The 27,377-nt window shown below is 36.8% G+C and overlaps 1 protein-coding gene across 8 annotated transcripts; it reads left to right on the forward strand.

Annotated features, from left to right (window-relative positions):
- On the forward strand, window positions 1-26,741 carry LOC145651344 (CD276 antigen homolog). 8 transcript variants are annotated; one of them, XM_081697963.1, is made up of 21 exons: window positions 824-1,112; window positions 2,537-2,881; window positions 3,095-3,451; window positions 5,004-5,105; window positions 5,218-5,313; window positions 7,055-7,147; window positions 10,114-10,203; window positions 11,294-11,362; window positions 11,749-11,861; window positions 12,097-12,189; window positions 12,957-13,040; window positions 13,616-13,654; window positions 14,147-14,185; window positions 14,435-17,625; window positions 18,251-18,373; window positions 18,484-18,576; window positions 19,088-19,186; window positions 22,646-22,664; window positions 22,771-22,828; window positions 24,109-24,177; window positions 25,597-25,869. In XM_081697963.1, exons 1-9 carry the CDS (start codon window positions 1,058-1,060, stop codon window positions 11,760-11,762), a joined length of 1,221 nt encoding a protein of 406 aa, XP_081554089.1. In that variant the 5' UTR covers window positions 824-1,057; the 3' UTR covers window positions 11,763-11,861; window positions 12,097-12,189; window positions 12,957-13,040; window positions 13,616-13,654; window positions 14,147-14,185; window positions 14,435-17,625; window positions 18,251-18,373; window positions 18,484-18,576; window positions 19,088-19,186; window positions 22,646-22,664; window positions 22,771-22,828; window positions 24,109-24,177; window positions 25,597-25,869. The 8 variants fall into 8 exon arrangements, with proteins under 8 accessions (XP_081554094.1, XP_081554089.1, XP_081554088.1 ...); XM_081697968.1 differs by lacking the exons at window positions 824-1,112; window positions 14,435-17,625 and adding an exon at window positions 1-228; XM_081697962.1 differs by lacking the exons at window positions 14,435-17,625; window positions 25,597-25,869 and adding an exon at window positions 26,197-26,741.
- The last annotated feature ends 636 nt before the right edge of the window (window positions 26,742-27,377 follow it).

The following is a 27,377-nucleotide window of genomic DNA, read 5'->3' on the forward strand; positions in this document are numbered from 1 at the left end:
CTAGGAGTTCAGATTTCACAGGTCCTGTCCTGGTCCCGCAACACCAACTCCCTGGCAAAGAAGGCTCGTCAGCGTCTTTACCACCTCAGACACCTAAGAGACTTCAGACTGCCCTCCAAGGTGCTGCGGAACTTCTACGCCTGCAATATTGAGAGCATCCTCACAGGGAACATCACAGCCTGGTTTGGGAACAGCACCAAGCAGGACAGACAAGCACTCCAGAGGCTGGTGCGTTCAGCAGAGCACATCATTCAAATGGAACTTCCTTACCTGCAGACTATCTATCACAAGTGGTGCCAGACCAAAGCCAGGGGGATTGTGAAGGACCCCACGCATCCCAACAATAGGCTCTTCTCTCTGTTGAGGTCAGGGAAGCGCTTTCGCTCCATGAAGACCAACACAGAGAGAAAGAGGGAGGGAACAGAGAGAAAGAGAGGTGACCAAAGATGGAGGGAACACAGACAATAAATTTAACACAAGGGGGGGAATAGAAGAGGGAGAGGGAGAGGGAGAGGGAGAGAGGGAGAGGAAGAGGGAGAGGGAGAGAGGGAGAGGGAGAGAGGGAGAGTAGGGAAAGGAGAACACAAGAATGCAAAACCACATGTTTTTTTGACGGTGGGACACAAATAATTCAGACTTGATACAATTTATTTTAAATTGTGTTTGGTATCCTTTACTGTATTAACAGCTTTTAAAGATGCTTCACATTTAATATCATGCCAATATGAATGAATGCATTGAAGTGTTTAGATAAACAATCAGACCAAAAAAAAACAAAAAACATCCTAGTGGACTAATGGACTACGTCTGCACCACTGTATCTAGCATAACAGCCTGCAAAATGGCAGAACTTCAGATCTTTTTTTTTTTTCTCAGAAAATAAGATTGAGCCAATCACATTCTTCCTTGACGCTTGCGGTGAAGAGTGCTGTGTAGTTAATGGTCGACTGGAATTCTGTCTATTCTAATCCACTCAGTATAACATTCTGCGTATTTGTAGGAAAGCGAAAGTAAAAGCTTTCACCGTTCAAATGGCAAGACCGCTAACTTCTCAAACATGAAGACGAGCCTCGTTATTTGCTTTGCTCTGTCGGTCGTTGTTCTCTCTAATGGTACGCTATGCTTTAAACATTATTCTTTTTTGTTAGTTTATTTTAGATTTAAACTAAACTGTATAAACGGCGAGAAGTGTTAAACGTGGCGACGTACACAATGGGTAACGCCCCCCAGCTCTACAACGAGTTGAACGCGCCGTGTGAGCCAGTAGAATCAGTAACTAAGCGCATAATACAACAAAAGTCAGATCTCTAAAGAGAAAAGAGAAAAAAAATCACTAAATGTGCACGTTAAGAAACACAGAAAACAACCAATCGCTATGGTCATAGATTTCAATGTGCATCTAAAGTCTTTTGTTCACAATATTTAAACACATCCGATGTAATATCTTTTTTTATATAACCCTTTTTTTCATTTAAGTTTGTATAACCCCAGAATTTTAATTCTGAAACAACTTTTAATCTAGTTAAAGAAAACGAAAGTTATAAGAAAGACGTTGACTTAATGGCATCAATAGAAATGTTTACATTGTAGTAAACGTGTGCTACGAAATATTGGCATAGTGGCACGTTTGCCCTGAAAATAAGTGGAATCTTATGATATTAGCCAGAATATAATGTGTAGTTGTGCCAGGTAGATATATTTGATTAATGCCACATATACTACACTATCACTGCAGTTGAATTGGTAGGCCTAGCAGACACACATCCACATAACATGTACAATCCACATAACAACTAAGAAAACCAAACTTCAAGGAACAGTATTAATCAGCATGTCCAGCTGTTCATGAGGACTCATTTAATGAACCTGATGTTTGTAATACTGCATAGCCTATTCTCTCTATTCTCTATTCTCTATTCTCTCTATGTACTAGAGTACAGTGGTATTCAGATCCCAGTCCTCCAGGTCCTACAGAGTTTCCACCCTCTTCATTTAGGAGTGTGACAAGTGCCCAAGTTACAATAATCATTTAATGAACTACAAGGGGTTACAAAATGCAGGACCGGATTTGAATACAAATGGTCTGGTGGTTAAAGAGGAGCATGTTATCTACTGGAGGGCTACTGGTTTAAATTCTGGTATTGCTGGCTGGTAACTGGACTGTAAACTTGAAGGTTGTTAGTGTCAGGGATGTAAATGCCACCATTTCAGCCTTTAGCACTCATGACAAACCTCTGCTTGTCCTCTCTCCAGCTCATTAGCATATACAGGCTGATGCCCCATAGTCTGTTCGACTATATGACAATGTGTGTGAAGCCTTAGGAAAATATTATACCTTTGGACATTTAATATGCAAATCTGTAAACCAAACATTGTCATCGGCCAAGTTGTCTCAACTAATTTGCACTGTAAATTACAAGGAAGATGTACAAGGGAATAGAGTGCATGCAGCCAGTGAGTCAAATAATGATTGTTTAAATATTTTAAATGGAACATGCCACATTAACAAAATTGCTATTATTTTAATTTATTTTAGGGCTCCATGTGTTAGGCCCCTCTGGTCCTCTGGCTATCCAACCTGGAGGCTCGGTGATGCTGCCCTGTTATGTTCAAACTCCCATACCAGTGGAAGAGCTGGAAGTGGAGTGGAGAAGAACAGACTCTGAAACGATTGTGCATTTGTTCCAAGATGGAGAGAGTCAACCAGAGTCTCAGGACCAGGCTTACCATGATAGGGCACACTTCTTTATTGAGGACATTGCCCGTGGCAACTTCTCTCTTTTACCTACAGATGTGACCACTAAGGATACAGGACTCTACAAGTGTGCTGTTTACAGAAACCAGGAATCTAATGAAACCTTGATTGAAATAAAGATGAGTGGTGGGTGAATATTCACACAATTGTTGTCACACAGTTTAAATTGTCCTCTTGAAAAATGAAGTTGTCTATACTTTAAATATTATATTTATTAGTTTTTAGAGCTAGGAATTAACTGAATATATTGTGCAATTTTATTGTCTGATCTGAGACTTAACAACTGAGACTTTATCTGAGACTTTAGAACTTTAATATTTCAAATGATTATTCTTCTAGTGTATTTGACTGTGGCTGGAGGTCATGTTGTTTCTGTATATGCGGGAGAGGACAGCACTCTGAACTGCTCTGTACACTCCCACATCCCTCCTGAGGAGCTTGAAGAAGTCTCATGGAAGAAAAGGAAAACAGATGAAGACATGGTAGTGTTGCAATTTATAAATGGTCAGACTGTGCCAGAGTCAATCCATGAAACATACAGAGACAGAGTTGAGCTCTTCAGCCGTGAGGAAATCCACAAAGGAAACTTCTCGCTTAGGCTGAAGAACATTCAGACTGAAGACAAAGGCTTCTACATATGTGAAGTATTCCATGAAGACTTATCAGCTAACACCACAGTGGAAGTACAGCAGCTGGGTGAGTAAGCATTTTTGTTCTCGGTGTGGTGCAAAGCATGTGGGTGATGTAGGGGAGCTGGAGCACAACATGGCATAACAGATATGTAGTGAATCACTGCTGGGACTTGAGGAATGTACAAATATCCATCTGCTCAGGAGCTATGACTCCATTAATGATTTTACAGCAAGAGGGTAAAAACAGTAGCAAGCCAGAATCCAACACTGTTTAAACCATAATCTGTTTAAACCAGAAGCACTGTCAGGGATCCCTGCATATCTGAGCTCCATCTACTCAAGGACATCAGTTACGCTGGAGCATCTGAAGTGGAAGAACATGGATGATGAAGAGTCTTCTCGATAAATTAGTTAGCTAGATAGCTATCTAGTGTTAATGTTAAAATTAGCCACTTTAATCCATGTTATGAGCTATAACATTTTACATTCTGAAATACTTTTTTCTTGATCAATAAATTAATGCCATCAAACATACAAAATAATTGCAATGGAATTGGAATATTAGTAACTTAATCCAAGGGTATTAAAACAAGAAAGAAAATATTTACTTTCTGACATTCTTGTGGGAATGGTAAGGAAATGTCTGTTAATATCACAGTAGCAGTGTGAGTGCAGTTTTCCACATAGTTTAATGCAGAACATTCTCAGGTTCTGTACTGAGATAATTTTTTTTCTTTGTATGGCGGATTAATTACTGCTCTAAATTTGCCATCTTAAACAATGCATTGTTGTCATGGCAACATTTACAGTTGCACAGTGTCATTTACAATGTTGCTGTTGAGTGCACAAGTTTCTAAATCACAAAACATTTTGCAACTCTGTGCATGCTTGCCCAATGTGGGTTGCATTCAAATTAATTCAAATCATTTGTGGGTGTGTTTATGTTTGTCCTCTCATCCCATCACCCTCTTTATTTCTTTGACATTTAGATGGCTGGTTTATGTGATTAAGGAAAAGTGCTGTAGTTTTGTTATTCTCTTGCTGATACTTTGCTTGTCCTTCTTTTAAATTTTGACAGAAAAAATGGATACTGAAATTGAAAAGGATGTATATTTTTTGTCTTACAAAACCAGAAATATACAAAGACATATAAATATTAATCTTTATAACCTTTAGTATTAGTTAGCACATGCCTAAAACATCAATCTGTATTTAAAATCTGCTACATAAATAAGATCCACTTATTAGTTGTGAAACCTACAATCTGAAAAGCTGATTAGTCGCCTCAACAATCAATAGATATTTTAACTACCAAGATAGTTGTTAGTTGTAGCCCACATATATATATATATATATATATATATATATATATATATATATATATATATATATATATATATATATATATATATATATATATATATATATTATTGTTAATGCATTGCCTGGCATTTCAAAAAGTAGCATCACCATGCAAATTTTGAAAAACAAACACAGCTAGAAGCACAAATTAGTATAATAGTTACACAAGTCAGGAGTGGTTCTGTTTTTCATTCACATTTTTCATTTTTACATTTGAATGACATTGTATAAGCACTGATTTCAGTGCCACACAGGTTTTTCCAATATGCATACAGGGGTGTTGTGTTTCTGTATCCTGGCATTTGTACTTTTACTTGTGCTAGGTTACGCAGCATACACTTCTATAAAAAATAACAGTAAGTCAGGTTGATTTGATTATTCCTAAAATTAAGAAGTTATGAAACATTATGAAACATTAATGAAGTTGACGCTTTGAAGTTGTATGCACATGTTTTATCTCCTCTACAGAAAACACCAAATCAGACTTGGCTCTACAGTGCACATTTGTCTGCTGTCCAACCATTGCTTTGGCCCTTGCCTTCATTCTTTGGGGTGTGACTGAGGGTAGGTATTTGTAGTTAATATTTTATACTTTTTAGTTATTGTTATGTTAACTGTAATAATATCAATATAGCAAAAACAGGATATATTGTTAAATTTTAACATTTTGATATCGCTTGATTCATAAATCGGTAAACATGCAATAATAGTAACTTCTTGTTAGAGATGAAAACTTGGAGAGGTTCCTTAATTTTTGCCAGTACTACAGATGTCTAGGTCAGCTGAAAATTGTAATAATCTCATTTTCATTTCCTGGCTGTTTGAAAAATGCAAGAAATTTGCTTATTCACCTAGATAAAGCTGTTTGATAGAGGTAAGGCAAGTGGACTGCATAATGAGGCAGGTTCTAAGGGGCGATTTGTCCTCCTTCAGAGTGTCAGTCAGAACACTGGAGTGTTAGTAGTGATATTCAACTCTTTAATAAAATTCAGCAATGCAACATATGAGGCATGTTTGCACACCAGCACATTCACTATGCACATTAACACACAGGCTCAGGTTTATTCATTTTAGACAAAAGGTTAAGTATTTGAGGTGTAAAATATGAAGTGAGAAGTATGTAGAGGATATGAAGAGTGAAGTATGGAGCATGAGAAGTACGGTCTGGAATAAGAAAACAGAGCATACATTCAAATAATCATTCCATCATCATCAGTGCTTGTCATTCGTATAGAGCAATATATTCACAGTGAATCTGCTATGCAATATGAATATGCATTAATTAATTAGGTTTCCATCATTGCCCTCTAGAAGGGGAGAATGTGGTAGTCCTTCTATATTCTTGCATGTGAAGTTCTAAAACTAGTTTGACAAGATAACATAACAAACATCATTAGTGAGGAATAATAAGAGTATAAAATTAGCAACTCAGTAGGCTAATACCGTAATGTGTTTATAACAGTCAATTCTAAGTTAGATCTCAAGCAAACATTGACAATGGCCAAACATGTACTCTTAACTAAAATGTACAGCAGGTAATCAACGTACATCAGGTCAAGGACGCCATTGCACAAGAAATGTGAATAACGAGGAACAGTCACTGGCTACATTCGCTCCAATGTCTCTTCTGGAACTATTGTTGGTGATGTCAGATGTAGCATGTGTTGTCACTCCTTAATGAAGCATACCTTTAGGAATGGTCTTTCCAACAAAAGCAGTAACTGATGTACTACACTAGTCTTTTAGAACATGCAAAATTGACTGAAAAATTACCAGTGTGAAATGATTAACACATTAACACATTAATGCTATCGCACAAATGACTAACTGAACATAGCTAACTTTTACATAACTATTGTAATATTTCACAATGTGTTAGCAAGTTTAATAGATAGAGGATGACCGTCCATCTGCGCTTCATCTGCATGTGTTCCTCACCCTCCTGATGAGATTAAAGACTATGCATGAACATTTTAATGAACAGCCCATTACCATCTCCATCAACTCCCATGCTAAAGTGTGTTTAGATGTTTCCTGTGAGGACTCTGGCCAGAATGAGTTGTTGCTTCTCACTGATCAATCTGAATTCCTCTGCCACTCACTTCACTTCTTTATCCCTTGCTGTATATTTTGTTAGTTATTTCTTAGCTCACTGCTCTTGGACTATGTCATTTAGTTTTGGGTTACAGAGACACACACAAAGGCCTGATGTGGTTGTCCACCCAAGCTCATTTTGTTGCTGTAACACTCTGTTTTGACTGTGAAGGGCTTATCACTAACATTTAATTATTTGGTTTCTCTGCAGGGTTTCTTGCTGAGGTGGCTACTTGTTCATCTCTGAATCTTTTAAGGATTCTTTCCCTGCTTTGGGTTATTTCCCATTTCAAGACATTTCCGGGTATGTTATATAAAGCAGTCTTTCAGGGAATGATGGAAGTTAATGAATATATATAAAAAGAAATGCACTTTATCAACTACTCTGTTACTTTGAATACAACTACCCTATCTCTACAATCATTGTCACCTTATTAGCTGCAGGTAGGTCAGTGGTTAAGGTACTTGACTTGTATTCGAAATGTTGCTGGTTTAAGCCCCACCACTACCAAGTTGTTACTGCTGGGCACCTGAGTAAGGCCCTTGACCCTCAAGGGTCATAAATGTAAGCTGCTTTGGATAAAAGTGTCAGCTAAATGTAAATAATTCTCTGTAGTGTAATTTGATACTTGCTGTAGATGTTTGAGTAATTTCTATGATCCTTGTGTGCTCCAAAATGCAAAAAACATTTAAATTTGACTGTTTTAAGAATAATGGACCAACTACAGTGGTGTGCACAGAAACAACACTAAACACTCAACGAAGCAACTCTGACCAACCAAGTTTTTGAAAGTTAGCTATTGCTGTGTAGTATTATTAGTATTTTTAAATCATCATAAATATTATTAGTATTTAAAGCATCTAGATCGCTAAATTGATTGAGCAAATTCTTATCTTTCTCTTCAAGAACACAAAGTTCTAGTGCTGCTTGCCAACAGTTTGTGTATCTATAAATATAAACAGACTTTTTTTATAACATCTATCAATATCAACTTTCAAAATAATATGAACTGAATGTTCTGAATGCACTGATTTGTCTTACTTATATCTTGTGACCAAAATCTTTGGGCCAAATTATATAATGAAATTTAAACAATTAATTTCTTTTGTGCTAAACCACAGCTTGTTATTGGAACTGAACAGTACCTTGCAAAGGTATCCAGTGTCAAACATCCTTTTCAATATTTTCTTACTTCAACTATTACTATAACATAAAATATAACTTTTAGCAGATTAAATCTGGATTTCCTCCACTGATCTACAATGATTCATGTATCATTGCTTTGCAAATTAAAATAGTCAACTCTATAAAACAGAAAATCTAAAATTAAAAATTGTTCACATGCAAAATACACATGCATCAATAACCGTCATGACCATTTGGTATTCTTAACTCTTACCAACAGTGAATTGTGCTGCATGTCTTTTGGTTAAAATGCTATTAGCCTCTTACATGCCTGTCTCCCCCATAATGCATGTGCTACCTCGATGTTTTATAGAAGTATGTATGAATAGTTGTATATGTAAACATTTCCCAGACACTGGGTAGATAGTTCCTGTTAACATAAGAGACTCTGTTTAGTCAGTAACTGCTCTACAGTTTAATGCAGGAAGGCTTATATTAGTGACAGAGTGTCTGCAGTTAGGATGGAAAATCTAGGTTTAATCAACAAAGTATTTTACAGCGAACTATTATCATTGACAGACGTGAGATGCATTGTGTTATATGCTTTATACAGACCACAGTTACCCAGTAATCAGCTTTTTTTAAGGCATGTCTTAAACACAGTACAAGCCACGCCACTCTTCATGACAGAACGTACTTGTTAGGAACATAAGGGACCTGGTTACAGTTTGTTAAAACATAGATGTAAAAGTCAGTTGATTCCTGGAACATGGGTTCATAGACAAATGAGATGAAGATTAAACAGAGTAACAGAGTAACCCTAGAGTAACAGAGTAACCCTAGAGTAACCAGAGTAACCCTAGAGTAACCAGAGTAACCCTAGAATAAACAGAGTAACCCTAGAGTAAAGAGAGTAACCCTAGAGTAAACAGAGTAAACAGAGTAACCCCAGAGTAACAGAGTAACCCTAGAGTAAACAGAGTAACCCTAGAGTAAACAGAGTAACCCTAGAGTAAACAGAGTAAACAGAGTAACCCTAGAGTAAACAGAGTAACCCTAGAATAACAGAGTAACCCTAGAGTAAACAGAGTAACCCTAGAGTAAACAGAGTAAACAGAGTAACCCTAGAGTAAACAGAGTAACCCTAGAATAACAGAGTAACCCTAGAGTAACAGAGTAACCCTACCCCCACCACCACTCTCACCTGCACTCCTGCATCACTCCCCCCCACTCCTACCTCTACCCCCATTCCCCCATCAGTAATCAACTGACTTAATCATGTCTTAAACCCTGTGCAAGCCATACCAGTCTTGATGACATGTCAGAAACAAGCTGTTCATTAAAGTATAGAGTCGCTTACACAGTTCAATAAATGCATTAATCTGTTAAATTTATTCTGCTTCAGCTTTGAGTATATATGATTTAAAAGATGTTGTTTTATTTTGCTCTCGGTTTGGTTGTGCATAACTGGCATAAATATGAAGCCATCCAGAGCACTACTGATAGTGTTGTTATGGTGTTGTCTTGGGCATCCCAGCTCTTTTTTCTGCTTCTGCTGTTCCTCTTGAGCTTCCATCATAAAGGTGTTTTGTTTACTTTATTTTTACAAAATAATGGAAATAAAAGAGATCAGATATAGGAGCAATGTAGGGCTAAAGTAAATAGGAAGTACAAGAGGACCAAAAGATGAAATGTCATTAATATGATAAAAAGATGACCATTTATTGTCATAAAGTATTATATAACTTTGAGCAGCATTTCCAAACATAGTGTCCAAAAAGGTTTTTGGTTGTCCTCTAATCAGTTCACTATGTAGCAAACACTGTATAGTGAATAGTGAATGAGTTAACGAGTGAACCATTCCAGCTATGGATAAACACAATGTATGGATGCTCAGTTTACACAGAGAAAAGCCTAGAATGGAAATAACTGACAGCTTATACATTCATCAGCCACTTTAACAGAAACACCTTACCATGTAGAGTTACAGTAGAGATGCTTACCAGAAACACATCACCAAGTAGAGTCACTGTTGTTATTCATCAGAAACACTTTACCTTGCAGAGTCACATAGTAGGTGGGTGCTTATTCTTATCCTTCTGTTGCTCTGCAGTATAAAATATGTATTTTTTGTTGTTTTATAGGATCCCCGAACAACATATATACCTGTATATGCATAAACAATTTATTTAGGATATTCATGATTATGACTTGGTATTCTTTGAAAAGTATAGGTAAGTTATCATTTAGTTTACTTACTGTTGTGCATTGAGCCAAGCTTAATTGCAATATATACAACCATATTATTTTCAACCATTGTATACACAAATATTCTCTGTGGCAAACACTTCACTTAAAATAATCTGAAAATTCAGAATACATTTTCCTACTTATATATCTGACTGCATTTGGCTGTAGCCTATTAGTTTATGTATTAGCTACTGAAGTTACTATTTATTGTTGTACCAGAATATGAATGTCTGAAGGGAATTGGGGGAATATTATGAAAGAATATGAATATTTAATATAAGTAAATAAATAAATTATTAAAATGAGAATTCATTAATAATTTAATTATTAATGGATGTGAACTTCTTGAGCATAATGTTCTCTTTAACTTAAATAATTAATTTAGTAATTTAAAACATTTAAAACATTTAATAATAATAAATAATTCAAGTTATTGAAAAGTAATTTAATTAAATGAAATAATAATTTAATATAATGAAAAATGTTTGCACACACACAGAAGACGATCCAATCAGACAGGTAAGGTAAGTGTGGTCGTGTCAGTCCGGCATCGAAACAGTGTAGCATCTGGGAGGTGTCCAAGGGTCAGGCAGGAGATGAGATCTAGAAAGCAGGCAGGAGTCGATAACCGGGAAGACACACAGGATAAGGAACCGCTTGGTACACCACATAAGTAAAGCAATACTTCGTGACGTGTACACGGGGAGGAGAAGCTTATAAAGGGGGTGGTAATGAGGGGAATGGGAATCAGGTGTGTGCTAGAATCCAGGTGAGTCAGATTGGAGGTGAGTGCCAGTGGGTGTGGCTATGCAAGGCTGAGGTTTGTTCCTGGGGTTCGTAACAATGATCATTAAAATTTTTTTTTTTGTGTGTATTTATTTATATTAAAGCCACCAAAATCCCCCCATACAAAGTTAGGACATGCTGTTCATATCGGGTCAGGACAAATACTTTATGAATCAAGAAAAAGGACACTAGCTTTATAATAGTATTGCATAAAGCAACCTGGCTTTTTGACAATAGTAAAAACAATAAATAACAAAAGCATGATTCTCTTATTTTTCTTATTTTCAGCCAATATTGTCCTGGGATTTATTTTGTTGCTGCCTCTATGCTGGTTAGGTTTTCAGCAGGGGGTTCCATGTAAGTACATCTATTAATAGTTTGTGTATTCTGAATAGTATAATCAATTTGCCAAGTGTAAATGCAAGTTTATTCTCAAGGAACTTTTAGATGATTCATACATATCAGGCAATATGTGGGAAATGTAAATGTAGACAGAAAGTACATGGAGACACACCAACAAAATGACAACAGACACAAAGCCATGTGGTGGATCTCAGCATGTGGGTGAAGGGGTAGACCAGGGGAGCATGTCAGTTAGAGGGCCAAATCCAGATGTTCTATGCCAACAAATATAAATGTTTGCTTCTTTTTTCTTTTTTTCTTCTACCATGGCAGCTTGTAAAACTATAAATTAAATCATGAAAATTGTCATTATAAATTAACAATAAATTAAAATGTGACAGGCTACAAGAGGTGATCATGACAGGCTACAAGAGGTGATCACTTGAGGCAGCACCTATGATGCTTCACAGAAAAGAAGAGGTGATCCACTACCGTAGGATCTGCCATTAAGAAGGTTGGTGCTATCAAACCTTTTCCCCTCTTGTTGTGGACATAATGGAATATTTTTTTCCTTATTTCAGGCAACGAAGGCAAATCCTTAATGCCATTTTAATTTAATCTCAATTTTACCAGATCAGTTTCAGATTTATAGGCCATTCTCCATTCAAAAGCCTGGTCTTCTATGACTGGACATAAACAAAACTTTGCAATTTGTGCCAAAACCTTCTATAGCATTTTGTCTTTTGCAGTTTTGCTCTGGATATCAGTTCTGTGTATCTTGGAGATCCTAAGTACAGTAATATCAGTCTATCTTCATAATGAATTATTGGAAGGTGATAAAGGTAGATATAAATCCTGTTTCATTACTTTTGAATGTTGGAGAATGTGATGCTTTTGTACTGGATGATCCTAACATCTCACTTTCCTACACCAGCAGCCACATGTTGACTCTTTAATCAGGGTATTAAAGATAAGTCCACATGGATGATCAAAGAGTTCTTAACCCTAAATAAAAAATAAAAAATAAAAAAACAAAACAAAACAAAAAAAACATTTGTAGGAATATTGATGAGTGAGCATGATTCATTTATATATTCGGTGTATAACATATTAGGTATTTATAAAATTATAGAGATGTTTGACAATTCATATTTATTAAAAATTTCTAACATTCTTCATAGAAGAAACAGGTAAAGTAATAATTTACAATAATTTGAGAATTTAGCCTGATAACGTTCCCTCTCACATTGTTTCTGGTCATTCAGGACAAAAGCACTGCTATCTGCTTCTGAGACATATGCAAATGCTCATTACATATAAATGCTTATGAAAATTTTCATTACATATAAATGCATATGAAATGCTACATGCATTACTTTGGTTATAACCAATAAACATTTTTAAAATGCACATAGCATGTGACTGTATGACATTTTAGTATTTCTTAAGTTCATAAGGATCATCCAGTACAAATTTAGTAATGACTTTTTCAAATATTTTTTCCAAGCAATATTTTCCTTTTAATTTTTTTGTAGTTACATATTTCAGATCATTCTATTTTAATGATTAAATATATTTAATCTTAATCGAATATTTTTCCTCTTTACAGAACGTGTGGCATTGACCTGTGCTACTAAGTATCTCCACATTTTGTCTTTGACTGCATGCTTTAAATATCTTGATCATTTACGTGGTACAGTATTAGTTATTTTGATCATGTTCACATATTTTTCAGTAATTATGCAGCTATATTTACACATGAATGCCTGAAATTCTGAGTTAATCTGTATATTCAAGTGGTAGATTTGTTTTGTAATTGTCACGGTGCCATCCCCCTGCAGGTACATGCTAGCATGCAGTGGTGGTTGAGCATGGGACATTTGTTTATGTTTTGGTTTCACTTCTTCTTGTCTTTGTTTTAAACATGTCTTACTCAGGTGGTGTGTGTTCTGCCTCATCGTGCACACCACCTAGGGGTTGTTATGTCATTATAAAAGGAAAGAAAGACACTGAGTTAATTAGTTCATAACTTTCAAATCTTTTATTTGGCTCATGGCCTGTGTATTTGAATCTGTCATTCATAGACACATTAGTATTTTCCCCTAGATGATTTATGGGCTAATATTCATTTTCCATATTTTAACTTTACCTCTGATGCTTATGTTTCCCAGGATATTCATTTGTAGTGAATTTGCACATTTTATTCACTCCCATGAGCTCCACTATTAATTTAACTCTTTTTCCTTCACATATCTCGCTTTAACACAGAATCGAATTCTATCAACACCAGGACTTGGCTAGTATGGGGTAAGTATAAATGCCCTCTGTTGAGGGCATAAAAGCCCCCTACCTTTGGAGTTGGATATTTACCCCAGTACATCTTTTTGTGGAATGGCACATTTCATTCGCATTTAATTTCTCATTCATAGGATCTAATTCTAATTATGATGAGACACAGCGAATGCACAAACTCCCTCTGTTTTGAAGGTTAAATAAATTACCAGCAGAAATAGAATTTTAAAAAAATTCAGAATAAAAATTTCAGAATAAAACACTGTTCTACATTGATTAATAACTGCATTATTTTAACTCTTTGTACATTAATCTACAGTGAACCTCTTTGGAATGTTATATTGTGTCTGGAAATGTTCCTAATTAGCTTTTATTTAAAATATAGAACAAAGCGAGTGCCAAGGCATGTGAGAAATCAATGGGTTAAAGTTTATTTTCACATGTCCTGCTTTTTTGCATGCATAATTAAATCTAATGCACAATGCTTTATGCTTCACTCCAACACAGGATCTAATTCTAATGACACTGAGACAGAACAATCACCAGGTAAGTACTACTGCAAATATTTCAAAGGGAAATAAATGTGTGTGTGTGTGTGTGTGTGTGTGTGTGTGTGTATTCCTTTACAAAATCTTAAATACCCAAGAAGATGGTGCTAAAAGTATATATTTACTTGCTTAAACAAAATGTGGCACCATGTAAAATTCTTCCAAGTTTATTCTTTCAACTTTGACGACTTAAAAATGTATTTATTTTTAAAAATCTTTTCTCTTGTTTTTTTCTCCTGATTTTAAGTTCTGTTCTCGTTCTGTTCGTGGACAAGATGCGGGTCTTCATTGTGTTTTAGTGTGTTTGATGTTTTCATGTTTTTTACAAATCAAAAGTGCACTGTGTTACAGGCACTAAAGTCTGGATACAACACCTACTTGTAGTTTCCACTTACTTTTTAGTAGGATTTATTTATACATTATATATTGTTCAGTTCCAGATTACACATTCTCTCCTTGCTCTCCAATTCACCTTTAACTTGCTCTTTAACTACCTTTATCTGTTTTTACTTCATTAAAAACTTTATTTCATTAGAAGCTTATCCTAGTCTGTGTTCCCGGGACTGCTAATATTGATATTTTGGAGAGCATATACATATTTCCCAACTCCAAGCTGTATAAACTTGAATGCTTTTTGGATTTAAACATATCAGATGATGTGTATTTGTGTAATGAGGGAGGATGTGACATAAGGAGATCAGCACCCTATATCAAGGTGTGCAAAATTATTAGGCAGCTTCTTTTCCTTGGGCCAAAGGGGTCAATAGAGGGATGCAGCACTCTTAAAATTGCTAAGATATTGGGGTATAATCACAGAACCATCAAACGTTTGTTGCAAATAATCAACAGAGTCACAAAAAATGTGTTGAGGAAAAAAAGACACAAATTAACTGCCAAAGATTTGTGAAGAATCAAACATGAAGCATCCAGGAACCCATTATCCTCCAGTGCTGTCATATTCCTAAACTGTGACCTACAAGGTGTGGACATGGCCAAGGTAAGGAAGGCTGAAACCTGACCACCACTGAAAAAGACACATAAGGTAAAACATCAAGACTTGGCCAACAAATATCTGAATACAGATTTTTCAAAGGCTTTATGGACTGATGAGATGAGAATGACTCTTGACGGGCCAGATGGATGGGCCCATGGCTGGATCAGTAACGGGCACAGAGCTCCACATCGAGTCAGAGACAGAGAAAGGTGGAGGTGGGGGTACTGCTATGGCCTGATATTATTAAAGCTAGTTGGACCTTTTTGGGTTGAGGATGGACTCAAAATCAACTCCCAAACCTATTGCCAAACCTATTAGAAGACACTTTCTTCAAGCAGTGGTACAGGGAAAAGTCTGCACCTTTCAAGAAGACCACGATTTTTATGCAGGACAATGCTCCATTGCGTGCATCGAAGTACTCCACTGCATGGCTAGCCAGTAATGGCCTTAAAGATGAAAGAATAATGACATGGCCCTTACCTTACCTAAACCCTATTGAGAATTTGTGGGCTCTTCTTAAATGGGAGATTTACAGTGAAGGAAAATAGTACAGCTCTCTGAACAGTTGCTGGGAGGCTATGGTTGCCGCTGCACAAAAAGTTGATCGTCAACAGATTGACCGAATCAATGGGAGGCTTATGAAAAGAAAAGAAAGGTGGCTATATGGGTCACTGATTTTTTTTTAATGTCAGAAATGTTTATTTGTAAATTTTGAGTTGTTTGTTTATTATTCTCACTTTAACAGATGAAAATCGACAAGTGAGATGGGAAAATGTCAGTTTTTCATTTAGTTGCATAATAATTCTGCACAATAATAGTTGCCCAAGATTTATGCACACATAGATATTCTTCTAAGAAAGCCAAAACCTCACGTAAATATTCAGATTTGAGGTTTATTAACATTGTGTGTCATAATTTGTGTGTCAGTCTGTGTGACCAATAAAAAATCATGAAATCATTAACTATTAACCCTTCAAGTCAGAAACATTTCCTCCCTCGCTGATTTGAGATCTAGTTAGCTAGCTAAAATGTTGTGCAAAAAGATAACTGCTGCTGAAGTTTAGAGCCTTAGGGGTTTGATTACTTTGTTGAAGAAGAATATGAAAATTACAGAGATCAATGGCTAAATTAATGTTATTTTACAATGTTATAATACAATAGTCATGACTTTTGTTTGACACAATTTACAGTCCTTTAGTAAATATTTATTTGTTTTTTTGTGTGAAAGTAAACTGGTGATGAATGCATATGTTTTTCGCCATATTAAATACGGTTCTATGCAGTTGAGACTTTTTTGTTTTTTGCAATTTTTTGGTTATAGTTGTTTTAAGGACATTTTTTCTTGCACACATGAAGCTTGACATATTGATACTCCATGAAGCTTTATATATATATATTGTTCAGTCACATTTTAGGCCCTCTAAGATTTTGCGAAATTAGAGTGACAGACACTTTTACTCAGTAAACAATTGTACAAATGGTGATTTTAGACATTTATTACACATTGCTATATGTTGTGGGCAATGCTGTCTTCCAGGATTCCATGCCAGAATTCCTTGACTCATTCTTTTGCTGGTGGTTCTATGAGGACTTCTTCTGACCTTTGAGCTCCTGGTAGTATTTCTTAGCATCCTCACCAAAGAACTTGTTTTATCAGAACTGCTCTCTTCTCATTGTGGACCTCCTCAGTCGCTGAGTCGTGGCCTGAAGCTTCACTTTTATTTCTTGGTAGAGATGAGCGAAATCTAAAAAATGCAATGCAAATGCTCTGCATTTTTGCTCAGTGAAATATGAGCTTGGCCTGGGCGTGTACTTGTTTGCTTTTGACTCGTTTCTTCAGTTCACTAAGGATGGTCTTTCAGATGCTTATTGATTTTGTTCCGGTTCTTTCTCTTCCAAGTTGATTAATCTCTGGGTTCATGTCATGATTTTTAGTCTCTGGCATTAACGGTAGCTGTTGCTTACATCAGCTTTTTGACTTGGTGAAGTGAGGTTAACTTTGTCATTCTTGGATATCAAAGAGGGCCTGATATATATATTTCTCTATGCACCCCTGTTTTCTTTTTTCCTCAGTTTGGAGAGAGCACTCTCAACCATTTCACTGTGAGTTATAATGTGTATGACTATGTATGTGACAAATAAACCAAACTTGAATATGAACTTGAACTTGAACTTGATTCACAGCTGCTATTTGCTCACAAATTGCCTTTGTAAGGCATGGTTTGTTAAGCTAATGGTTTGTTATGGCTAATGAGACGGTATCATGCAGCTTGCTGATTGTTCTTGGTCTGATTTCGGGTCTTGAGTCACCTTCCGAGGGGACTGCGATGGTAATTACAGATGCTGTTTCTGACATTCTCTAGCATAACTATGGTTTCAGGTGTGGGACACTGTCATTGGACATCAGCAGCTGGAGCTTCTTTTTATTGATCCATCTCCTTGTGGTAAACAAACTTGTTCTCAGCAGCATAGTAGTACTCCTACATAGCCCACTTTAGTCTTGTTGATTTACTAGCCATATGGTGGACTTTGCCTGTGTAGATGATGCCATAAAATATAGATCATCTTGAGATTGAGGCTTGATTAGGTAACTACATGAGGACCAGGACAATCACTAGCTGATTTTTCTACTACAGCTTGTTCAGCAGTCACTGGAGTACGTGACCCTTGTTTACCTATGCAATGTGGCATGGGTTTATTCTTGTTTGTGTATTCATTGTTGGATGCAGTTTAACGTCATGCCCAAGATATTTATTATTATTGTTGTTGCTGTTATTGTTATGTTATATTGTTATTTTTATATGTTATTGTTATATTGTTCTTATATGATTGTTTTACCTGTAAAGGAACACTTATTGCCATGTAATTTCATGGGTGCCTACAACCTTTGCAGAGTAATGTTATATCGTGTATGATAATCATTTATACACACACACACACACACACACACACACACACGCACCTTATAGTGTGACCTTATAAATGACCTTATAGTGTGTCCATTATAGTGTTTTCATTATAGTGGTTCAAAGTGCATTAAATCAAATCTTATTTATTTGTTTCTACAAGGTTTCAGAAATATGCTGCTCTGTCTGTAACAATAGCCTGATGGTCAGATCAGGACTGATCAGGAGACATCAGGAGACATCCAACTTCAGCAGTTTCACTATTGAGCTCCAAACTAAACCTCATGTGTGTGTTTAACCCATTGATTGTGTGATTAACTGAACTATTTTAGCAAGTCAGTGTTTTCTTCAGAAAATTAGATCTTAATAATTTTTTTCTTTTGCATGATATTACAGGGCAATTATATACAATTGTACACATGCTTGGGGCAGTCGGGCTCATTTGTGTGAACTCCATCTCATTAATAGCAGAACTGATCCTGAAAACACGTGAGTGAGCTCTGCATTTTAAATTGTTTCCTTTACTAATTAGTATAATTGTGTGTATGTATAAATGGCACTTTTATGTAACCTATGAAAATTAAACAAAATGTTGCTTTACTCTTTGAATTACAGTTCATAACTGTTTAGTGTTGATTTGTAATCTTATACATGTATTATATTTTAGTGTTATTTTTCTTCTTCTTCTTCTTCTTCTTCTTCTTCTTCTTCTTCTTCTTCATTATTATTATTATTATTATTATTATTATTATTATTATTGTTATGCAGACATATACTTTCTTATATTATAGCAAATTGCAGCTTCACATTAATAGATCAGAATACCTTTGGTATGTTTCAGTCTGTTCATGTATCAGTCTGTTCATAGCAGCATTTCCATGAAGATATGATCATATTTTTACATAATTGTGTTTTATCGGTTGAAGAGTGCATGTTCTACAATCACAAAATCTTCTTTAAAGAAAGTCCTAGTGATCGCCGTTTCTCTTTCAATCATTAGGACATGGTGAACGCACACTGACGGATCTGAGAGTGATTCTTCTGCCATCTGAATGTGTCTTTGCCATATGCTGCCTTGCTTTAGCAATATCTGCATTCTGTAAGTATAATATATAAACATGACCCAATCTGAGTGCTGACATACACAATGAGCTATAGCATCAGCTGAGAAACAAAGCTGCTTTGGACTGAAGTAAAGAAAGGGTTCAACCAAAATCACAATACTGATTATGAACATTTTTGTTACTTTTTCTTGCATATTAAACAGTCAATCATTCACAGGTAAAGAAAATGTATTAACACTAAGATGCATTAAATTAATCCATGGCCATATCTTAAGCTTCTTACTTCCAGGGAACCTGATTACATGACGGCATTCTAATGTACACATAAATTGACATAGATTAACTACTTTTTTGGCCATCCTTTTTGTTAAAAATTCACTGGTTATAGCCAAAGTATAGTGCAAGTAAGATTTCACTAAAAAATACGTAGATATATGTTGTGATTTAAAATCCTGACTGCCTCTACTGAAGTCAGTTGTGTAATCCACGGAGCTAGCCAGCCAGAGGTTTGACGCCTTGACCAGGGCATCTGCAGTGTGGTCCCTTAGGCAAGTTCCTTATTGCTGTCCGCCTACCTCAATAACAATGAGAGATGAGCATAAGAGAGTCATACTGGCTCGGATGTCACCCAGGTCAACAAGGACTGTGTCAGATGTTGGGGGAACAGGGCAATCTGATAAAAAGTGGGTTACTGGAAACAATACAATGCACTCATGAACAAGAGTGGAGAACAGAGGACTGTTGGAATGCTACTCTACAAGCGAGCTGAGTGCGACAGGGAATATGCAGAGAATGTGGGAACTATGGATGCTTCAAAACATCTAGACTAACACTGAAACAACTACTAACTCAGTGTTCTAACATCTAAAAGCAGCAACTGCTGTCACAACTAGAAATTGACAAGGTACAACACAAATGCTATGGCAAGGTGGAGCCAGGTTAGAGGAGAAATTATATCATCATCATCTACACACACCAAGTTTGGGAACCAAGAGCCAATGAACCTATGCACTAAGCTCAACACCTCCTGCTGACCTGAGCTGCTTACCTGAGATCAAGGCTAACCTTGACATCGGTCGTAGCAGACTACCAAGACCAAGAAGGCTTCTGAGAGGCTGTTGGAAGATATGAATGCAGCACTACAGACAACCACTACTGTGACCATCACTGTGACCAACCAGCTGATATATGCTACAGTATCACTGATACTTAGAGGCCAAGATAAAGGCAACACAGAAAGTCAGCCAGATATCATAAATGCAGAAAGGAGTGATAAATGTAACTGAGAAGTGCAACAATCTGTCCATACCTGAGGCCTTGGAGATTAACAGATTAACAGATCATGAAGAGATACAAAGAGAAGTAGAAGCCATGAGAATAAACAGGATATTCTCCGATGAGCCATCCAAATTGCCCTCTTGGTGACAGTGTAACAGCATGAGAACACACCCCCCCCCCCCCAAAGCTGGAGACTAAACAATACTGGAATGGCATAAAGGAGAAGGAGGTATCACACAACATTGTCCAGAGGTTATCGAACCCGAGAGCTGACCACAGCAACCTCCCTGAACAGTATCCAGTAAGCATCACACTAGCAGACATCCAGGCAGGGTCTCAAGTATGAAGAACTGGACAGGTCCAAGACATGGTCTATGCCTACTGGCTGAAGAAGCTGACTGCTCTTCATATACACCTGGCAACACAAATAAATCAGATGCTAATGGATAGAACCCACCCTGAATGGCCGGACAGTCCTGATCCTGAAGGACCCCCAGAAAAGGGCAGTTCCCTTTAGGCCTAATCACCACTCGCTACTTCCACCACTCCCTGATGTCCCCTCCCATAGCCCACCACACCTCCACCCAAGCCAACTACTTCTCTGTTGCCCTTAATGGCTATTATAAGTAAATATAAAAATAGAAATCAATTTTGATTTTGATTTGATTGAGTTCCATCCAATAACCTGCCTCAACAAGATGAAAGCTCCTGTCTGGAATCATTGTGGCTTAGATGAGTAGACACATGGCTTAATACATGAGCAGGGCCAAAAAAGGCACTGGCAAGAACACCAGAGGAGCTAAGCCTCAGCTACTGCTGGATAAAACAGTCACTCGAGACTGTAAGACCAACTTGTGCGTCACCTGGATTCACTATATGAAAGCCTATGATTCAGTCAATCCTGGAATGCTTGAGGCTGTATAACATCAACAGGACTCTAAGAGCTTTTATTAGAACTCAGTTGAGCTGTGTAAGATGTCCCTAGGGGCCAACTTCAGGCCAATAGAATGAGTCACCATTGAGTACAGGATTTGCCAAGGAGATGCCCTGTCCTGATACTCTTCACAATACACAAAGGGTTTCACACCAAATCCAGCACTGAGACTGTGCATATATGGAATTCTATAACCAAGTGGCAGGCATAGTATACAGAAACATCTGTGCTGAGTACAGATTGGATGTACCAAGGTCTAAGTGGGATACACCCACAGAAGCAGTGGAGAATGACCATGCCAAGATCCTGTAGGATATCTAGATAGAGACTGACAAAATGGTAAAGACCAACTGGACATAGTAGTGAGGGACAAACAGTAGAAGAGGGCCATACTGATAGATGTAACAAGCCCAAGTGATAGCAACATCAGGAACATCATGAAAAGATGCCAAGGGATGCCAAGGGATGAAACAAGAGCTAGAGATGTTGAAAGTTGGAAGTTGAAAGTGACATTGGTTCCTGTGATTATCAGAGCAATAAGGGGCTGTGACCCCCAAAGTGGAAGAATGGCTCCAGCAGATCCCATGAACAATATTCAAGAGCTCCAGAAGAGTGCTGTCCTTGGAACAGCTAAAATACTACACAGGATCCTCAAGCTCACAGACCTTTGGTAGAGGACCCACACTTGAAGTAAAAAGACCACCCAGGGGAGGGCAAGTGGGGAATTTGTTTTATATATGTTTCATAAGAATTCATTTATACTTGTAACACCTGCCAGGACCTGTTTCCCAGAAAGACAGAACAAGAAGCTATATTAACAAGAATCAAAATAATTAAGAACAGGTGTGATTAGAATTCTGGGGACTGGGGGGTTCCTATTTACTTTGATTCTGATTGCCTCTTGTTCTATCTTCCATTTACAAAATATTATTTTTACTATTACTTTTATCATTCGTTTCCTCATTATGAACTGATGCTTTATTATTATGTTTTCTGCCTTTTTTCCTGTCATATTTTGGATTGCTCTATTTAACTTGTTTCCCTGCCTTACTCTGTCTGTTGGTAATGTCTTTGGATTCTGCTGCAATTTGCCCATAAATTCGACTCCCCGTCTTGCCTGCTACACAATCTAACAAAACTACTGTAAACCTAGTCATAGTTCAAATTATACCGAACTGTGGAATAGGCCTTCATGTTCATATGATGATCAATTTACTGTTATGTGTACCCAGAATGTCTAAATGCCACTTAATCTAAATTTGTTACTCTTTGTGTCACACAGGGAGGAAGAATAAAGAAAGGTAAGTTTACATTGTTGAAACATTGTTGAAGATTATATCAAGATTTGTTTGTTATTAATGTAAATATTTGCCCTTATTTACTACTTCTTTATAGTGTCACTATTAGATTAAAAAACCACATAAACTACTGGCGTCATTTGTGCAGACGTACACAGACATCAAGGGTAAGTACATCACAATAGAATATTAAAGGAGCAGTAAACCCAATTTTATATATACAATTGATGCAAAATTAGAATGCATATAGACCCCAAACTGATAGGGCATACTGGCAGAAGGCACAGAATGTGATTGGCTGGATTGAGCAGGATTGCTGGAAAACCCCAATTGAAACTCAATTTTGTTTAGGTTGCTGTAGAATAAATAAATTGTGTGTGTATATATATATATATATATATATATATATATATATATATATATATATATATATATACACATACATATATATATATATATATATATATATATATATATATATATATATATATATATATATATATATAATTTATTTATAGATAGATAGATAGATAGATAGATAGATAGATAGATAGATAGATAGATAATTAGAATTGTAGTAAAGTACTACTGAGTACCTCTACATCCCTTACTATAGTGCACTGCAGTTATACTCTAATCATCTTTGGAAAAAAGAAAAAAAAAAAAAAAAAAATATATATATATATATATATAATTTATTTATAGATAGATAGATAGATAGATAGATAGATAGATATTTAGAATTGTAGTAAAGTACTACTGAGTACCTCTACATCCCTTACTATAGTGCACTGCAGTTATACTCTAATCATCTTTGAATATATATATATATATATATATATATATATATTGTGTGTGTGTGTGTATGTGTGTGTGGTCTACCAGATGCCTTGGAGGTTGATTGCACTGTTGAGTGCACCCTAGTAGACCAGTGTAGTAGCATCACACATCGTATAGAAAGAAGCACCACCTACCTACATAAAGTCTCGATTATTAACCAGAACAGTAAACCCAGAACATGTGCCATGTGAACATTATCAGTGAAATTAAAGATAAATGATAATGCATACCAGCAGCACTTAGAATTCCTCTTCTAACATATGGGTACTAAAACAACGTTATTTATACTTCCTCATGCACCACTAGAGGGTTTTGCTGTCACTGCTCTACATATTTAAATTTCATGAAATTCAAATAAGTAGTTGTTTTCTTTATGAGATATATATATATATATATATATATATATATATATATATATATATATATATATATATATATATATATATATATATATATATATTTTTTTTTTTTACTGTTAGATATATTCAAAAGGATGTAATTTTATTTCTGCCAGAAAATGCTACTCAGTTTCCTTTTATTAGATGTAACTTCACATGGCAATAATACAAATAATACCATCGAAATTTCATGTTTCCCTTAAACACAGGACCCACCAGTAGAAAACCATGAATTGGAGAATCCTGCTGTTACTGCTTCTCAGCAGAGGTCTTAGGAGGTGAGATGTAGTCCACATTAACCCTATTCATAACTCCTAACCCCAAGAAAGCGGATGTATAAAGCTGACAAAATATTCGTGCATATAAATGAATCAGCATATACAGGTAAATATAAATAAATGTGTAAGGCAGGTATACATGAATCAGCGTATTCATGTAAATACTGTATCAATAAATGTGTAAAGCAGGTATAAATGAATCAGCGTATACATGTGAATATAAATAAATGTGTAATGCTGGTACAAATTGTAAGGGTTGGTGCCAGGCTGAGGCCCCCTCCGGCCACCAGAGGGAGGCCTCAAGTCACGCACACCACTAATCAGGCTTAACACCCAACAGCTGGGCTAGACCTTATATAAGCCCAGTGACCCAAATATTCAGTGCTGGGTCTTTGCCAAAGTTCTGAGCCCTTGTGCTACACCTCACTTCTTGTCTTTGAAGTTGTTTTTGCTTTTACACGTCCCCTTCCCTCTCCAGATTTCCCCCTTGTGCTTCACCTTACTTCTGTGCTGCGAGGGTGTCCGTGTTTTTACACGTCTCCTCCCCTTTCGAGTTTGTCTCTCTCTCGAGGCTTCCCTTAGTTCCTCCCTGTTTTCTGGTTTTGTTTGGGAAGTTTTAGTTTGGTTTTCCTCAGTTCATCAGAGTTGCCATTTCTTCCCGTGGCATCCTTTGTTCTCCCTTTTTCCACGCTCGCTGTGGTGTTTAGTTTTTTTTCCTTTTGTTTTACCTGATCCAAGATCTAACTGTTCACCCAGTAGGCAGTTGGTGTCATCACCCAGCTGACCTGGGTTCAAGCCCACACAAATAATTCAGCATATATAAATATTGAATAAATATGAATAAAATATGTTTTAAAAATTGAATATGAATATTGTGGTCCTATAGCTCGTACCTGATACATCACCAAGGTCATGGGTTTCATTCGCAGTGAGCACACATGCAATCTTAATGACAGAAGAGGAAGGTGTGAAGTCATTGGGACACAGCTACCTGCCATTGACAGTCTGTGATATCTGACTGTAAAGTGTCCTTGAGTTTGAGAAAGGAACTGAATAAATGTAACTTAATAATAATAATAATAATAATAATCAGCACTGTGTATAGCATCACTTGGGACCCCTCCCACCCAAGCGACACTCTGTATAACCTCCTACAGATACAGGAGTATCAGTTCCAGAACACTTGGCTCAGGAACAGTTTCTTCCCATCATTGAGCTCTCTTGAGCTCCTCACTACACCTATAGACTCCATTTTGAATAATTATACTTCAGATAATATCAGATCTCACAGCACAGCAATGTTCTGTCCTTATACTGAACATATCCACCATGGCAGAGTACAACAATCAGTGTTGAGAGTTTAATTTAACGAACTATGCTTGGTTAAATCATTGTTTCCTCACCCTTGTGTACCCTCAGACCAATCACACTTCATCCTACTTTTGTCATTTTCACATCAAAAGCCCCCTTTCAGCTGCATCCCAGAGGAGAATGACTTCCTCTTGCGAGGCTCTCGCCTCGTCAGGATTCATCCTCCTATCAACTCAGGGAGATTTAGTTTGTCCCTTTTCACTTCTGGCTTGTTACTGAGGGGTCTGGAACTGAATTTCTGTAAAGCTGTTTTGTGACAATATCTATTGTAAAAGTATTAGACAAATAACTACTGAACTGAATTAAACTGAATTTGCTTAATCCAAGTTTGCATCATGAATGTACCAGGTGTTCAGTGTTTGTGAACCATCTGTGATCTGTGTGGGGGTCCTAGAATATTCCACAAACTTGAGTTGAATTATTGTTGTTGACAAAGGAATATTAGCCAAATTAACACAATGGAAAACAGAATAAAAATATCTGAACCAAGTTAAATGTATTCACTGTAGAACAGTTTTTTTTTTTTTTTGTTTTTTTTTAATGATGCAAACTGTGGAAGGGTTTGTATTTGTACACTCTATGGTTTCTTCATTAGCATCAATGTATTATACACATCCACACTCATACAGTCCATCTTGTGTTTTACAGGTCATGCCCACTATAGCTGAAGCTGACAGCAGTGTAGCCTGCTGTGTTTCTCCTGCTCCTCTGTATAACCACACAGAAATCTCCTGGCTCACAGACAACTATCTAGCGCATTTGCATCTATAACTGTATATGTGTTATAATTGTTATGGTATAAACATTAATAATGTCATTGTACTTCATTTCATGTTCCTGTTTGTTGAGAAATGGAATTTTTTTTCAGTATGTTAAAACCGCCCACACTAACTAGTCAGGTCATATGCTTTTGACCAGTATGGGAGAAAGTGGCAAAAGTTTCTAATGAAAATGTTGCAGTGCAGTCTGTTGCTCCTCTCAAACTGGGACCACAAATGCAGAAAAAAAAACAACTTGTGTTATTTTCCTTTAAGGAGAACTCAGAAGTTGATTTAAGCCAGGTAACTACAATCCAATTTGATATTTCAGATATAATGTGAAATTGTATAACTAGCAAAAATTATTATTAATAAAACAGATTAAAGTGCTGAGAGTCCAGTGCATTACCAAGATGCACTGGTTGTTCCTACAAATTGGCAAGTGAGTGATGTTTTCTGTGTTATTTGGTAATTGTTATTATTTGCTAATCAGAGCCACTTATGGCTCTTGCATTTGTTCTGACTACTGGTTACAGCAACACTATGGCACAAGGGAAAATATGTCAGTCCGAGTATCTCCTAGACTGCAGCATGCTCAGTGGATCTCGGGGATCTGTCAAAATTGGGCTTGTTTGCCAGCTGCCTTCAGATGCCACCTGGTTCTGTGATCAGGGGGCAGCGAAGACAGTGGGGTGTGCTTTTGTGCAGATGGTAGATCCAACACTCCTCAACACCAGCACCTGCTGATCTGAACCAGATTTCACCAAATGTCCCCAGCCTGCCCCCACCATTACCCGAGTCAGGTGGGCGTCTCACTTTACAGAAAGCAGTTGAAGCCAGCCATTCATCAAAAGTTAAGGGGGCACAGGGTGGACAAAAGACATTTCAGCACCTTCAACCTTCTCTTTGGGTTCCTCTTCCCTACCCCGGCTATGAGTTCCTGTATTGGGTTTTGGGTAATGGCATCAGACAGTTATGACATGAGGAGACATTTTTGGTCTCCACATAAACCTGGCTCTCTGCACACACCAGCCAACTTACATTGGTGCGTTTTTGTCTGAAACAGATCAG

Source organism: Electrophorus electricus, chromosome 15 (assembly GCF_041902795.1).
Source record: "Electrophorus electricus isolate QZ-2024a chromosome 15, ASM4190279v1, whole genome shotgun sequence".
In the NCBI taxonomy this organism is placed as follows: Eukaryota; Metazoa; Chordata; class Actinopteri; order Gymnotiformes; family Gymnotidae; genus Electrophorus; species Electrophorus electricus.

Coding starts and splice junctions, on each gene's coding strand:
- LOC145651344 (XM_081697962.1), top strand. CDS start 1,058: ATGAAGACGAGCCTCGTTATTTGCTTTGCTCTGTCGGTCGTTGTTCTC. Junction 1,113..2,536: donor GGTCGTTGTTCTCTCTAATG/GTACGCTATGCT, acceptor AATTTATTTTAG/GGCTCCATGTGTTAGGCCCC. Junction 10,204..11,293: donor GTATTCTTTGAAAAGTATAG/GTAAGTTATCAT, acceptor TCTTATTTTCAG/CCAATATTGTCCTGGGATTT.